The sequence below is a fragment of the Palaemon carinicauda genome, chromosome 39 (genome assembly GCF_036898095.1).
Source record: "Palaemon carinicauda isolate YSFRI2023 chromosome 39, ASM3689809v2, whole genome shotgun sequence".
NCBI lineage: Eukaryota > Metazoa > Arthropoda > Malacostraca > Decapoda > Palaemonidae > Palaemon > Palaemon carinicauda.
In genome coordinates, this window is record NC_090763.1 from 23,225,413 (window position 1) to 23,242,000 (window position 16,588).

General features: G+C 38.4%; 1 protein-coding gene across 2 annotated transcripts in view; it reads left to right on the forward strand.

Moving 5' to 3' along the window:
- Window positions 1-8,490, forward strand: part of LOC137631077 (uncharacterized) — a 59,952-nt gene extending 51,462 nt beyond the window's left edge. For both annotated transcript variants that reach the window (XM_068362683.1, XM_068362684.1), the window contains exon 5: window positions 7,803-8,490. In XM_068362683.1, coding sequence (XP_068218784.1) covers window positions 7,803-8,148 — 346 coding nt within the window. In that variant the 3' untranslated portion in view covers window positions 8,149-8,490. The remainder of the gene's footprint in view (window positions 1-7,802) is intronic.
- Window positions 8,491-16,588: the final 8,098 nt, after the last annotated feature.

Below are 16,588 nucleotides of genomic sequence, written 5' to 3' on the forward strand. Positions count from 1 at the left end.
TCGTCCTGCCCCCTGATTTGGTGCTGTTCTCAGACGCTTCAAAAAAAAAAAAAAAAAAGTGGGGGGGCACGTGATGTACCACACGACCTCAGGCCTCTGGTTAGAGTCAGAAAAGTACCTCCGCATAAATATCCTAGAGAGGAAGGCTGTCTTTCTGGCCCTTCAACAGTTCCTTGTGGGCCACTAAGTGGTGGTGATGAGCGACAACACCACAGTAGTGGCTTACATGAACAAGCAAGGAGGTACTTTTTCGCAGCAGCTACCCCATCTAGCAGTAGAGATACTGAGATGGGCCGAAATCCACTTGATACCACTATCGGCACGCTTCATTCCGGGCATTCCGGTGTTCCACGGAGTTGTGTTCTTTGCCCATTACTTTTCATACTATATACACATGACATGTGGTTTGGCATAGAAAACAAGCTTGTTGCATATGCAGTTGATGCTACTTTCTTTGCATGAATTCCATCCCCTGAATGTAGATCTGGGGTTGGTGAATCCCTTAATAGAGATTTAGCTAAAATTAGTGCATGGTGCAAATTATGGGGTATGAAGTTGAATCCTAACAAAGCTCAAAGTATGATTGTAAGTAGGTCAAGGACGGTGGCTCCTCAACATCCGGATCTCAGTATTGATAATGTTTCTTTAAATTTGTATGACTTTTAAAATTTTAGGTGTGATTCTCGACAGCAAATATACTTTTGGGAAACACATTCCGTGTCTTCTTCAATAGCACAAAAATTGGCTTATTGAGAAAGTCTTACAAGATTTTAGGTGATCAATCTATTCTGAAGAAGTGTTTTAATTCTTTTATTCTAACTTGTTTTGAGTATTGTTCTCCTGTCTGGTGTTCAGCTGCTGATTCTCGTCTTAATTTGTTGGACAGAAACTTCACGGTCTATTAAATTTCTTATTCCTGATCTAGATATTAATCTTTGGTACCGTCGTTCAATTAGTTCATTATGCATGTTGCATAAGATTTTTCATAACTCTGACCATCCTTTACATTCAGATCTCCCTGGACACTTCTATCCTGTTCGTAATACTAGGCAGGCAGTTAATTCTAATAGCCAGGCCTTCTCCATCATGAGGCTCAATACTACACAGTATTCTAGAAGTTTTATTCCAGCTGTTACCAAGTTGTGGAATGATCTTCCTAATCGGGTAGTTGAATCAGTAGAACTTCAAAAGTTCAAAGTTGGAGCAAATGTTTTTATGTTGACCAGGCTGACATGAGTCTTTTTATAGTTTATATATGACATATCTGTTTTTGACATCGTTAATAGTTTATATAGGACATATCTGTTTTGACGTTGTTACTGTTTTTAGAATGATATATTGTTAATTTATTCTCATTTATTTATTTCCTTATTTCCTTTCCTCACTGGGCTATTTTTCCCTGTTGGAGCCCTTGGGCTTATAGCATCTTGCTTTTCCAATTAGGGTTGTAGCTTGACTAGTAATAATAATAAGAATAATAGAAGGAATGTGCTCGCCGACAACCTGAGCAGAGCATCTCGGGTAGTGAGTACCGAGTGGTCTTTGGATCATCTAGTAGCTAACAAAGTACTGACTTTGTGGGGTGCTTGGACTGTGGACCTCTTTGCAACAGCCCTGAACTTCAGGCTCCCGCTGTATTGTTCCCCAGTCCCAGACCCCAAGGCTCTCTGGCAAGATGCTTTCCAACAACGGTGGGACAACATTGACGTTTATGCCTTTCCCCCGTTCTGTCTGATGAGGAGGGTACTCAACAAGACCAGAACATCGGTCAATCTTTCAATGACCCCCATAGCTCTGCCATGGCATCACGCATAATGGTTTCCGGACCTTCTGCAGCTCCTAATGGAACCTCCAAGAGAACTCCCTCCATGACACAATCTACTCTAACAACCACTTGCCAACATATTCCACAAAGCCGTAGCTTTGCTACGACTTCACGCCTGGAGACTATCCAGTATCTCCTCTCTCAGAAAGGATTTTTGCAACAAGTTGCGACTAAGATGTCTGGATACCTGCGTAAGTCATCAGCAGTAGTCTACCAGGCAAAGTGGAAAGTCTTCTGTGGTTGGTGTCGTGGAAGGAGTGTATCTCCACTCGATGCCACTATTCCAGCAATAGCGGAGTTCCTCGTGCATTTGTGTGAAGAAATGCGCCTGTCAGTCTCGGCAGTAAAAGGCTATCGCTCAGCCTTAAGCCTCGCCTTCAGACTGAAAGGAATGGACATTTCTCCATTGCTAGAACTTTCCTTATTCATACGGAGTTGTGAACTTACCTGCCCCCAGTCAGAAGTGAGACCTCCTCCATGGAACGTGGTGAGAGTTCTCAGGTCTCTGAAGAGACCTCCCTATGAACCATTACGGCAGGCAACCGATCGCCACCTGACTTGGAAGACGGTGTTCCTGCTAGCTTTGGCTTCGGCCAAGCAAGTCGGTGAACTTCATGGTCTCTCATACGACATCGCCCATTCAAGGGGATGGGGAGAGGTAACGTTCAGCTTTGTCCCTGAGTTTATTGCTAAGACTCAGAACCCAGGAGTAGCTGATCCACGATTCGACTCCTTCCGGATTTCTAGTCTCCGTACTGTAACAGATGAACCAGACCATCTCTTACTATGCCCATTGAGGAGTTTGAGGCTGTATCTTGAGAGAACTGCCGTAGCCCGTCCTCGTGTACGTGCACTATTCGTCAGCACAGGAAGGACCAAGAGGAGGGTCACCAAGAACATCATCTCAGCGTGGATTCGCAAGGTCAATAGACCTTGCACTGAATTCAGATCCTCCTTCACATTGCCCCAGAGCTCATGATGTCATGGGCGTAACTATGTCCCTGGCATTCAAGAGAAACTTCTCAGTGACGCAGGTTCTTCAAGCTAGGGTATGGAAGCGTCAGACCACGTTTACATCCCACTACCTGCAAGACGTGACCCACAGGAGACTTGATACGTTCTCTATCGGTCCTGTGGTGGCTGCACAACAGCTGGTTTAAAACCTCAAGCTCCTTATTGGACAAATAGAAGAAGGTTGAGGGCATTGTTACCTGGTTTTAGTCTGCGTGAATGAAAAGGTTGGACTGGCCCTTATTTTTTTCTTCATTCTCCCCTCTCTTGGGGAACGCAGCATCCTGGGTTCTCTGCATAGCTGACCTCAAACCACTGCAGGTAAACCATACTCCCTTGTGTACATAGTATTAAGACTAATACTGTTGCATCCCCATACCCTGATGAGGTGGTATTGGGAAAGTCCTAGTTGCACAGTTTTCCCTTCTGAAGAACTTGGAAAAACTTTACCAGGGCAGTCACACTTCTACATACCTCATCACATAGCTTGCGTAGGCCGCAAACCTTGCAAGGCGCAGGGACTCCTTATTTTTTGAGTACTTATACCCTCGGATGAAGAGCCCCGGGTAGAAGCCAAAAGCCAGATTGGCTGGGACATCCACCCTTCCTAATGGGTGAGTCACCCCTATTGAATAGCGTGGTTTATATTTCAGTTACAGAACAAATGACAAATTAGTAGATAATTTGTATTTTTCCTAACTATACAAACCTTAGCTATTTAAGCAAACTTACCCGCCAGCCCTATCCCCCTTGAAGTTCTACCTCCAAGCAAAGTGAGCTATCCTCCCCTATCCCCGCTAACTACCGGTGTGGGTAGTTAACCCTCGTGAAAATTTAATGGCTCATCATTTCGGCTTCGCTGAAGTAATACCCCGATTAAATAGCTAAGGTTTGTATAGATAAGAAAAATACAAATTGTCTACGAATTTGTTATTTTTTTAAAAATCATGTACTTTATATTTGCACTTAATTTAATGTAACTAAGGAGGAAATATGTTTTGTGGGTTTTATTGGTGTAATGTACCCCATAGACTTTGTTGGTGGTATTGTTTTGAAGCTAGGCTCATCTTTAATGATCTTCTAGATTGTTCGTGGTTTTTTTGTGGAGTATGTTTGCTGTTTGATCTATCAATGATATTATTGTTGGACTTGGTAAATAAGCTAAAATGATAGATAAAAGGTAAAACTTGAAACAAAATAAAATTGCTGATTGTCTTTGCAGTGGTCCGAAGGGCACAACACTTGAAAACATACTTGGTGTTATCAGAAGCAATGTTGTTCAAAAGGCAAAACTCCCATTACTTGTCAAGTTAGGGATGAGTTTGTAGATCTTTACTTATTTACCTTTTTTGGAAGACCAGCGAGCTTCTCTTCTCTCGTCAGAGGCAAGTCCAACTTGCCTTCCATGTTGCTTAAGCTAGCTTGACTTCCATAACGGTTTGGATTGTTCATTGCGCATTACAGAGTCGAGTTCTTCTCGTAGTTTTGAGTTTTATTAATTACTTTAGATCCTTCTGCAGCTAAACCCTTGTGTAGTACCATGGTAACTGGCCTGCGAGTTTAATTTATTCTGTGGCTGAGCTCGTAGCTCAATTTGTTCATACACAAAACCGATTTTTCATATTGAAATACTTGTCTGCCCTGAATTTGTTCCAACCTACACACTGCCACCCCATACTTTCATGTTATTAAATAGGACATTTGTAAATGACAAATATAGTATGAAAACATATTAGAAAGTGTATAAAGGTATAAAATGTTTTTATATAGTATACTTACCGAAGTCACTAGGCGAGATGGAAATTAGAGGAGATAGGCTGAGGAGGATTGAAGACACTTGTGGACTTTTTGCTATCACTACATACTGTACACTACGTGTCCCTAAACTTGATTGTTACTTCACAGTTGTGTTTTTCTTATTTATCTATTTATAGTTTTTTAATTTTTACTTCTTTGCTTATCTTAACTTTTGTCACTGTCTTCACCTTCTTCACCTTCTTCACCTTCATTAGTTCTTGGGTTTTCTACCACACTTTCCCCACTTAACTAAAGTCCTTTTCTTAGTAAACCTGCCCAAGGACGTGTTTTATTCTCCCTTTCAGAATGTTTCAGAAACTTGTTAGGCAAGCATCATTAAATAGCTCTGTTAATCAACTCTCCAAAATCGAGCAGAACGTAGACTTTAAACATTCGTACTGCCTGGCTAAGTTCTTTTCTTATACACTTTCTTCATGTTTCTCGACAATTTCATGCTTTCTTTCACTGGAGATCATCAACCTCTCTGCATTGTCAGTAGCTCATACTTTTTTTCCAAACATGGTTACAAGAAAATCAGGAATTCCCACAAAACATAAGCAAGAAACTGCAAGCCCAACAAATCTGTATTGACTCATAAGATATGAGCATTTGAAGAGAACGAGAAAGCTTGTTGGAGATTGGGGGAACCTGTGCTCACTGTGCCATCTTTCAGTGGAGTCGATCTCGTACCTCAATTCATTGCTCTCATGACAAAGCAAAATATCGACCAAGTGACGACTCTGGGTAAACTTTTACTTCACATACAGTTAGTCTACTTGAAGGTTAAGGTATTTCTGTATTTAAAAGGTTAGAATTCTTTACTGTTGGAAATTTTTATCCTGAAGATCTCATAGCTAAAACCTTTTTTTAATTGGCATTAGCTTCAGTTTAACACAGTGAACTTCAAGTGCTGGTTGTCTAAGTACCATAAATTTTTGAGAAAAGAAAAGGATTGTGTCTTTCAGGGCTAAAAATCTATTTTGCCTCAAATTTATCATATCCTTTCTGAAAATGGATGAAAGCATTTCAGCAAAATACAGGTTTCTTTGTCCAGTAGAGTTGTTCATTATTATTTGGACAGAAATCCATGTATTAAAGTTACTGTACCTAATTTTTTTTCTGGTATTAAGGTCCCTAATCTTCCTATTACCAAAAGAGCAATCTGTCATTCAAAGTTCTCTGTTTAGTCACATTAGCTCTCAAAGAATTATGTCCAAATCTTATAAAGGGGATGAAAGTGAAGGTACATGATGTTAGTAGTAGAACTGCTGCCCTTATATTTTGTAGAACCTTTCTTTGGAAAGTTTTTTTTCAGTAACTCAATGGTGTACCAAGTTTGTTTTAGTTACGCAAACGTAGAGAATCCTGGTTTGGTTATAAAGTTTGCTAGGCTCTATGCCTCATAGTGGCTGTAGAGCTGTGGTCTAATTTATTTTGTGTTCAGTGAATTTATGATTAATTAAGATAGTATGGGGTATTATTTTGATACATAATCAATTTGTAATCAATTGAAAGTATCATTTTGATCAAGGACTATGATTAACAAGACAATCTACAGTCTGGTATTTTAAATAGCTTCAGTATTTTTCATGCTCTTTGAAAAGTAGTATACAGTAGACTAGGGTAGTAAATCTTAACCATGGTCTATTTTTTATTTTTTTAAATTTAACCTATCTCTTTCCTTCACTGATGTCCCACCTCCAGCAGTGTGGGAGTTAGCAGTATGAATATTGGGGAAGGTTCATAGAAATAAACAATTTTGATAAACTTTTTATAATTTTATACTGAGCTGATGTTCATATGCATGCCCACCCTCCCTACTGCCTTGTGGTATCCAAAATATAATGTAACTTTTACTTCAAAACTTAGAGGCAGAGAGACTGGTGTGTCGGTTACCTCTTGCGGCTAGTATTCCTTCCTTTACTAAGAACATGTGTTTATTGAAGGGAAAATTTAGACATTTTACGGTTAAAAATCGATAAACCAAGCTTCTCTAGAAGAGGCAATATGAATATCAGTTGATTATAGAAATATTTTTTTTTATTTTAATGAAAATATGAACTACATTACATGGAATATACTAGCCTGAGTAAATGCGGCTATTAATATAAACATTTGTATTTCTCTGCTTTCTAGATACATTGTAAACTAACATGATGCTTATCATTAGCTAAATCCCATATATTGTCACATACATTGATCATTGTATCAGATACCAGTTCAATATGTCGGTCTTCCCATAAATTTTATTAAAAGTTAATTCATTATTGCTTATACAAGAAAACAACCTAATTTTGATGATATGCTTAGAGACAATGCCATATCTTGCTGAGCTTTGGTAAGAATAATCTTCACTCAATTTTAATATTCCAATAACTAAGCTTTATTCTTTCTGGAATATTATCATGTGCTGTCTGCTTGCAGTATTAGTTCTGTTTTTCAAATTGCAATAACATGAGAAGAAATTTTACTTCAATTATTTCTTTAATTTATTTGTTACGAATGCATTATTCCGATTGGGTAAATATTTGTGGCCAAAGTAACAGAAGTCAGGTTTTAATCTTTGCTGATATCCTATTGGTTCTATAATCTTCATCCATTATACTCCTGAGTGTAAGCTGTAAGAAGTTTTGCAAATTATCCCCCTTCCTTTTAGATCTCTCTCTCTCTCTCTCTCTCTCTCTCTCTCTCTCTCTCTCTCTCTCTCTCTCTCTCTCTCCCTCCCTCCCTCCCTCCCTCCCTCCCTCCCTCCCTTCCTTCCTTCCTTCTTTCCTTCCTTCCTTCCTTCCTTCCTGTGTTTTTAGTTTGAGTCAAGCAGGTCAGATAAGTGTCCAACAATTTCTACATGGTGGTGTTAATGCCTAAGTGCTGTTCTTGCCATTACATCTAAGTTATAGTTGGGAAATTCCCTTATTTTTAGGTTGTTTGGAGAGGGCAGATTTCTGTTTTACTGAGTGAGGCCTAATGAATATGATTAAGTATAATTATATTTAGTATTATTATTAGACTAATGTAAATCATAATCTTTTTTCTCATTTTCACATTGAATATGTGGTGTTAGCAGGGTGAATATGCTATAGAGTCTTTTTCCTCTGTTATTGTAGCAATATATTTCAGAGGGAATTGACTCTGTGTAAAGTTGTAGATTGCAAACATTTTTGCCTTGCAGCCTGTCTAGTGGTTGCCTGATTGACTGTGAAGAGGAAGAACGCCTGGAGCCGATTCTTGATCTGGAGGAGGCCCTAGAAGAAGCCCTGGGTGACCTAGACAGCGTGGGCAGTATGGAGGTTGACGCTAACCTTCGACTGTCCACTCTAGGGAGCTCCACTTGTCTGGTGTCGCAATCTGAGGCGCAGTCGACTGACGAACATACCGGTCCGCCTCCGGCCAAGAGACAGCGTGGGCGTCCTAGGAAACAGTCATTTACAGGAAGTACGTATGATAGTAGTGTGGACATTCCAGATCTTGATTTCAGTCTAAGCGACTTGATGGACTTTGACGTCTACCTATTTTAGCCGAGAGAGGGTGGTGAGAGGAACTGACACCCGTAGCTACAAAGTCTAAGTTCAAATGTGTACAGCTGCCTCTTATATGAACTGGACTTCATAATAGTTGATCAAATTGTAGTAAAAGATACTGTACCTTTTCTTTTGTAAATCTTTTTTCTCTTCTGTTTCTTGTTTTATGTCAGTTTATATGGAACTGAGCTTGAGTTAACAAGGTTTCACTCTTTAGGGTCATGGCTATATTTTTATTAGTTCTGGTTCAGTGGTAGTCATTTATCCAAAATAACTGTCACATGTAAAATTGCACTATAAAAATGTGTTGGTTACAAAAAATACAACCACAAAGCTTTACATGATGTGTTTTATTGTTGTTCCTTTTAGCGTGGTGGCACTAATGCTTGACATGGCAGTATAGTGAAACCTCGTGAACTCGTACTCAGATTCTATATTTTTCTCATGAATTTGAGTGGTGGAAAGCAATTCACAAGCACTTTAATGTGTGTTTCAATTGGACATCCTTAGCCTTCAAAGGCCACTGAAGTCCTCTTGAAAGTTGATCAGTCATTCCTATCTTGAGTTTTCGAGGTTTCACTTTTTCTTGTCATCTAAAATTTGATTTATGTTAGGGATTGGCTCAAATATTTCAGGCAGTTATCTTATATGGTTGAATACTAGTAGAAGTAGAATGACTGTTGGAATTAGATATAAAGTGTGGTGGAACTACCATGCTACTTGAAATATTTTCTGAGCTCTCTCTACATTGAACTTGTTTTCTTGAGAATATCCAAAGTAGTTTTTGCCATATTTGCTTCTGTGGTTGTAGTTTGGTAGTGTCAGTTCAAGAAATATACTTTGAAAGGAAATTATTAGGTTGGTGATATGAGTATTTTAGCTCTTGATCAATATCTACCGTTATGTCTGTCATTATGTTGAAAATATTATAGGATGTACAGTAGACTTGAAAAAAGGAATCTTGAACGCAATGTGTTTGCCATAACGTTAAAAATATTACAGGATTTAGATTTGAAGAAAGGCAACTCAACTCCATATGTCTGTCATGACGTTAGAAATATTACAGGATTTAGACTGAAAGGCAACTCAAATTTTGCATTCACTGAAGTAGGTTTGGAATAATACATTGCAGAAAGTACCACAAGGTGCGGTGGATTAGAAGTATGAAAGATTCATGTGCTGTGGATGTATTCCTTAAATAATCTTTTATTACTAGAATATTGGGGAAGGGCTCATTATTATCTTATTGAAAGGAATTGAGATATTTGTGAGTGTTGATAGACCTGAAATGATATTTGCTATTTTTTTTTGGGGGGGGGGGTGAGAAAAGGACAATAGTGTAGGTTATCTGATTTAAATGGAATTGTTCCACTTGCCATGTTTCCTCAGATCACCGCCTTGCCTTTCTCCAACTCTGCGCTACCTCCTTGTCTTTTTTGTCTTTGTAAAGGTTTCCCCGGTCCTAATCGTGGAGTATGAGGGTGCCCCCTTTCACCCTTATATATCAAGCCTTGTTGCTACATACTGTGACACACTAGAAGCAAGTTGTCAAACATGCCTACTCACTCCCCGGCCAGCCACCTTAACCTTTTACTTGTAACAATATAAAGCAGGACACCAGTTTAAATGTAAAGTATGTCAATTCATCTATCAAACATTTCAGAAAGCGCATGAATTGTCAGACTAAATATGAGAGAGGATTATACCTTCTGGCAAAACTTCTCAAAAATACTCCTAAACTTATTAAAATGATAGAAATATTGGAAATACAAAAATTTATTTAGAAAAATAGATGATTTTGGAAATACACCAATTCATATAGAGTGGTCCTATAAACTGTGGAGATGTGGGAGAATACCTGTAAAACTAGGTGCCCACCCTATTGCCCATTTCTTGCTGCAATGAGTATAACTGCAAGTACAGTATGAGATTATTTGCATGTGTCAAGATAGTGATGGTCAGGTTATGAAGTTTCGGAAGCATTTCTACCGGTAGTGAAGTAACCAGTATTGTAGGCAGATAAAATAGGATCATGGAAAATGAAGATAGTTGCTCTCCACTTGAAACTAAATGCCTTGCGGTAAGGATTAATGTAGTACTTTTATCAAACGGGAGTGTATTTCCTTAGTGTACAAGAAATGTTGGTTCCCACTGATGGAAATCCTTCTTTCCTGGAACAGCTAGTTGCACTGGCGTTTACCTTTACCATGTTACAATTTTTCAAACTATTTCACTGGTGAGAAAACATAATTGGTAAACAAATGGGCAGAGTTTATTTTCCCAGAAAAAGGTGACATAGGAAAAAATCAAGAGGTAAAAGCAATATTTTGACTTGCTGCATCTTTCCAGGGGAACCCAGATAAGTCCTTGTGGAAATCCAAATGCTGGCTAATAGGAAATGTGGATTTTTGAGAAACTTTCAGGAAGAATTTAGCCACCCTGCTTGAACTACAATTTATTAAATATAATCATGATTATTATTAAAGATGAGCGGATGAGCAACCTGGTGAAGTAATGAGAACTTTGGGCGTGGAGGAAATGCCCCCCTAAATCTCAAAGATGTCAATGATGGCAGGGTGACGGACTGGGTTTAAGGCGATAGACAAGCTCTCTCTTCGGTTTATACACCCTCAATGCTTGTCAGATCTTACTAGAATTACTATGGACCGGCAGGGGCCACTTGCCTTAGTTAGATACACTGTGGATCATAAGGAAATGGTTATCATTTGATAAATCTAGCCAATGAATCCTCTGTTGATTTAGTTAGTCTATGGAAAGAGAAAATGACAGTCCCAGCCATACTAGAGAAAAATTGGTAATTTCAATGTTGGAACCATAAATCAGATAGCGAAGTTACAGCAAGTCCAGAATGAATTCATGAAGTATAGTTTGGATATCTTGGCCTTGTGTGAAGTGCATTGTAAAGGGACTGGTAAAGAAATCTTAGACAAAGGCAATATATATATACTGTATATATATATATATATATATATATATATATATATATATATATATATATATGTATATCTATATATATGTAAATATGTAAATAGCCAATTGTTACTTGCAAAGTGTGAAGAGTGTGATAGACGAGATCTCGGAGAGATATGAAAATTGTGATAGGTGACTTCAATGCTAAAGTTGGAAAGATTAATCAAGGCGTAGAGAAAGTGGTGGGTGTTGAGGGACTTGGCAAAGTTGCAAATGAAAATGGAGCCCATTTTATAAGTTTTTGTTCAGCAAACAATCTTGTTATTGGAGGTACTCTTTTCCAGCACAAAGACATCCACAAATATAAATGGACTTCACCATTTGGTAATTACAAAAATCACATAGATCACATAGCCATTGATAAAGAGGAGGAGGACTGAAAAATGTGAGAAGCTATAGAGGTGCAGATATTGGTGGTGATCACCAGCTTCTCATTGCCACACTTAAATTTAAAACAAAGCACCCAACAGAAATGTAGATAGAATACCTAGGTTTGATACAACTAAGCTTCTAGAAGATGAGCACAGGGAAACCTTTGCAATTGAATGTAAGAATCAATTTGCAGACAATTAATGAAGAATGGTGTAATAAGAACATATATCAGTCAGCTGGTAGGGAAGTTTTGGCACATGTAGTTACAAGGAGGAAGCCTTGGAAATCAAATCATACTTGGGATACTGTACTATAAAAAGGAGACAGAAACGGAAATTGATTGTTGACAGTTTTCGAGGAAGTAATGAAGATTACGAGGTAGAGCATGTTAAGTATTCCAGTATTGATAGTGAAGTCAAAAGAAAAGCCAGGAATGACTGGAGAGAATATTGAGACAGTAAAGCAGATAAGGCTGACAAAGCTATGAATTCAGGTAGTGGCTATGGTGTAAGAATTGTTCATAGAATTATTAATGAAATCCCCACTGGGCCAAAGAAGAAGCATATACCCGTCCGAAAGAGATATGGATTTGTTTAACAACCCAAAGATGAAAGGCAACGTTGGATGGAACACTTCAGTGAGGTCATGTATAGGAGATATGAAGGGAATAATTTGATTGATATACCTGAAGCTGAGGAAGACGATGTGCCCATGAATGAATTCAGTGTCTTTTAAGTTTAAGCTATTCTTAAAAAACTCTAGAGATGGAAGGCCTCTGGAGATGATGAAATAACTGCTGAGATGATATTGGCCAAAAATGAAGTGACTCCCAGAATACTTAGAGGAGGATTTTGTAGAATGTGGCATGAAGAGGCAAAACCTGATGAACGGGAGCTATGAGTGTTGGTGAAAATGGCAAGAAAAGGAGATTTGACTGATTGCAAATAATTACAGAGGCATCACACTTACGTCAGTTGTCGTGAAAATATATGGTATGCTAATTCTACAGAGGCTAGAGAGAAAGATTGATGAAAAGCTGAGAGATGAACAAGTAGGATTTAGAAGAGGTAGAAGTTCTACTGACCAAATATTCATTTTAAGACATGTACAGCAGTGTAGAATATAGGAATCCAATGTTGGTGGCATTTGTGGACTTTGAAAAAGCCTTTGATAGTGTGCACCGGCTAAATTTGTGAAGAGAGTTACGTTATTAATGGAGATTCTCTTAAATATGTAAATTTGATCGTCTTTTTATGAGCATAGTAAGTCCAAAGTTAACGTTAGTGGAGTCTTATCAAATGAATTTCCAGTGAACAGTGGAGTACCACTTCAAGGGAATGTGTTGTCACCTATGTTGTTTATCCTCCTCTTGGATTTTGTAATTCATAGAACAGTATTACCTGACCTAGAGTATGCTGATGACGCTGTCCTTATTAGCAGAACACCACAGGATTTGCAATGCTTGCTTACCAGAATTCATGAAATATCTCAAGAGGTTGGGCTGAAGATAAATAGAAGACAGAGGTGATGAGAACGGACTATGCAATGGAAGATGAAATATCATTGGAGGGAGAAAGGATTAATGAGGTAGAATCATGTAAATATTTAGGAACTATGATCTCTAATACAGGGTCTTTAGAATTGGAGTTTGATGAAAGATTGAAAAAAGCAAATCAGACAATGGCTTGGTTAAATAAAATTTGGAAATCAAATCTGAAATTACACTTAAAAATCAGTATATATATACTGTATCAGTTTAGTGAGATCGGTGTTACTGTATGGACGTGAGTCGTGGTACGAAAATGAAACAATATCCAACAGATTTTGTAGATTTGAGAACAAAGCCCTCAGAAGATTATTGGGAGTTATATGGCAGGAAAGGATTAGAAATGAAACTATGAGAGATTACTCGAGTGCCATATGTGGACGAGATCATGGTGAGGGGCAGATGGAGATGGTTTGATCATGCGCTTCCCACTCCCCAAAAGATGTTAGTTCACCAAACTTTCATCAGGGCTCCACAAGGCACTAGAAGAGTTGGAAGACCCAGACTTGTATGGCTGAGGACTATAAAACGTGAAGTAGGAGGGGACGATTGGAGAAGTATTGAGCTCAATATAGAGACGACTGGCGAAATCTAACCGAGGCCCTCTACGTCAATAACCGTAGGAGGAGATGATGATGATGATTATTGAAGATATGCTTTGAATCAGCTGTATTAGAATCTATTGTTTTGCAAAGTTCTGGTTTAACAAATTACTATTCCCCCCCGGTGAGTTATGGCCGTCAGGACACACAAGCAGTACACTATCGGTGTTATTAAGGTTTGGTAGTTTATGTTAAGGTCCTCGGCGAACCCCTTTTAAGGGTTTCGTCCTTATCAACTGTTCATTTATGTTTTTATCCAAGCCTAATGAATGTATTGTAGTTCATACTACAACAGAGATTATTGTCCACTTTCATCTTTACCCCATTTCATCTCATTTTCTTTTTAATCCTGACTTCCTGTCTAAGTGCTCCTAACTCCCTCAAGCCACCTTAATACTTTGCTGAATAACTAAGGGTTTTCTGTGCCTGACCATCAAACAAAATCTTCTTGCATATAATAATGATAGAGGGATGAAGCATGATGATGGAAAAGGTAAATAAAACTTGGAGACTGGTGGAATAAAGATTTACCTGCAAGAGGAACTGAAAAACCCTTTCCTGAATTACCTGGGAAGAAAATAGATTTTTTAGGGGATGTGGTAAAGCTGGAAATCTGAAATGTTTTATGAGTCTTAACAGTTAGAAAGAAAATATTTATGATAATGATTACTATTACATTGAAGTTTTGGGAAAAATAGCAAAGGGACAAACTTGATATAGCTGCCATTGGATCCTTCTCTTTGGTTACGGTTTTCTTTCCCCTTGCCTACACATAAACCGAATACACTGGCCTATTCTTTACAGTCTCTCCTTTGTCCTCATACACCTGACAACACTGATATTACCAAAGACTTTAGCTATGGTAAGCAGCTCTTGTAGGAGGACACTCCAAAATCAAACCATTGTCATCTAGTCTTTGATAGTGCCATAATCTCTGTACCATGGTCTTCCACTGTCTTGGGTTAGAGTTCTCTTGCTTGAGGGTACACTCGGGCACACCATTCTATCTAATTTCTCCCCCTTTTGTTTTGTTAAAGTTTTTATAGTTTATATAGGAGATATTTGTTTTAAAATTATTCTTAAAATATTTATTTTTTCCTTGTTTCCTTTTCTCACTTGGTTGTAGATTCCTGATTATTCTTTGCCTGGATTAATTGATTTGCATGAGTTAGTTTGTTTGGAGCCTGCTGTCTGAATTGTGAGTGCAGTGATGGGGCCTCTGTGATGATATGATGTTATATGTGATGTTTTGTATGGCACTTGAGGTCATGCTGGAGCTTGCCCTTGAATACTTAGGGAAATTCCTGAAGGAGGTTAGAGATTTATAATCCCCACTTAGAGCTTATTGCTGCTCTTGGAGTTTGCGGGCCTATAGAGACATCTCTTTTAATACTGTGAGTTGCTGCCTGGATAAGCCTACCAGCATGTCATGTTCCTTCAGGAACTGTGCTCTTGAGTAGCACAAAGTTGTCGTATTCAGTGATGAATGTCCAATTGTACGGTCAACCGACGATCGCTACTTTCGTATTTCTAGTTCCAAAAATCTTTTTGGGAGACACATGGAGGGTATTGTGGGCCGGATGAAAGATTTGTATGAGCCCGTATCGAAGAGGAGTTGTGTTGGACATTTCATCAGTGATGTAGAAATATGTACTCAAGTTCTTTTTCTGTTTCCTGAAATAAAGACAGCAAAAGGCAGACTTTTCCCCATTTGAGGCTGAACTGCAGTCCTACTGTAACTTTTTCTTTAGCAGGAAGTCTTGATCACACTTTCAAGCCTCACATCCAAATCTCTTTGGTCTGGCTATTTGATAAAATCCTTGAAGTTCCATAATTAACATACAGGAGTAGTGAGGGTATCAGGTTTGCCATATGTTTTTGTGTAACCTTGGGGTTGTGGCTTTGTCGAGACCAATACTACAGATTGTTGAGTGGATTTTGATAATATCTGGGCCTAGTGAGAGTCATCCACCATTTTTTTTTGGAAAACCTTGAGGGGCATGGTGGATGTGCTGGGAATTTCCGTGACTGCTTTGTGTGGTAACTTATCAGAAGGACTTCACCCTATAAATCCAGCATTGTTTCTGGTTGGTCTTCATTGAAAGGAGTTGTTACTAGTCATTGAAGTTTCTTGTAGATGTGTGTGGGCTGTTGATCTCTTATTGCCAGTCCTATGTTGTCTAGAAATTTTCCTGCAGTGAGGACTGTGGATGTGCTGAAGGATGACTGTAGTTGTGCCTTCAGAGTTTCATATGCTATTTGTTTGGAAATGTTTTTGGGTAGGAACTTGATTATGACATTAACTTTTTGTGATGATGACATGATCATCTTCCCCTCTGGGTGTCTGCTGAAAAAAGATTCATCTTGATGGAGATGGTGATGGTGAGTTCGTTGGTAGAGTTTAGCTGGAAATATTTACATAAAAAAATTTACAATAAATTAGGTATCTTCACATCTGGTAAACACTCGTATTATCTTTAATTTACAGAAACAAAAGCATTTTGATATAAATTAATTTTATGCCCAATAGTTGGTATTGAATACTGGTTTCTGTTTTATAGATAAAATTTCATAATTCCTGAAATAAAAAGGAAATCAATTTTCAACATCCCTAGTTTGTTGTAAGGCCGTTTTCAAGCCGTCCACGGGATATGTTTTCGTTTTCCAGTATTTTATTTGGGCACTGGCTAGCTTTTCTTTCACTATTACAGGACTGCATTAAAATATTTAATGTCCTTGTAGATTTGATGAACCTCTTAAAGCAGAATTTGTTCCGTAACTGGAATACAAACCAACGCTATTTAATAGGGGTGTTACTTTCGGAGAAGCTGAAAGGACAAGCTATTAAAATTTAGCGAGGGTTAACTATCCATCACGCTAGTTATCGGGGGGGCAGGTGGGGTAGTTTGCTACCCCTCCCACTCAC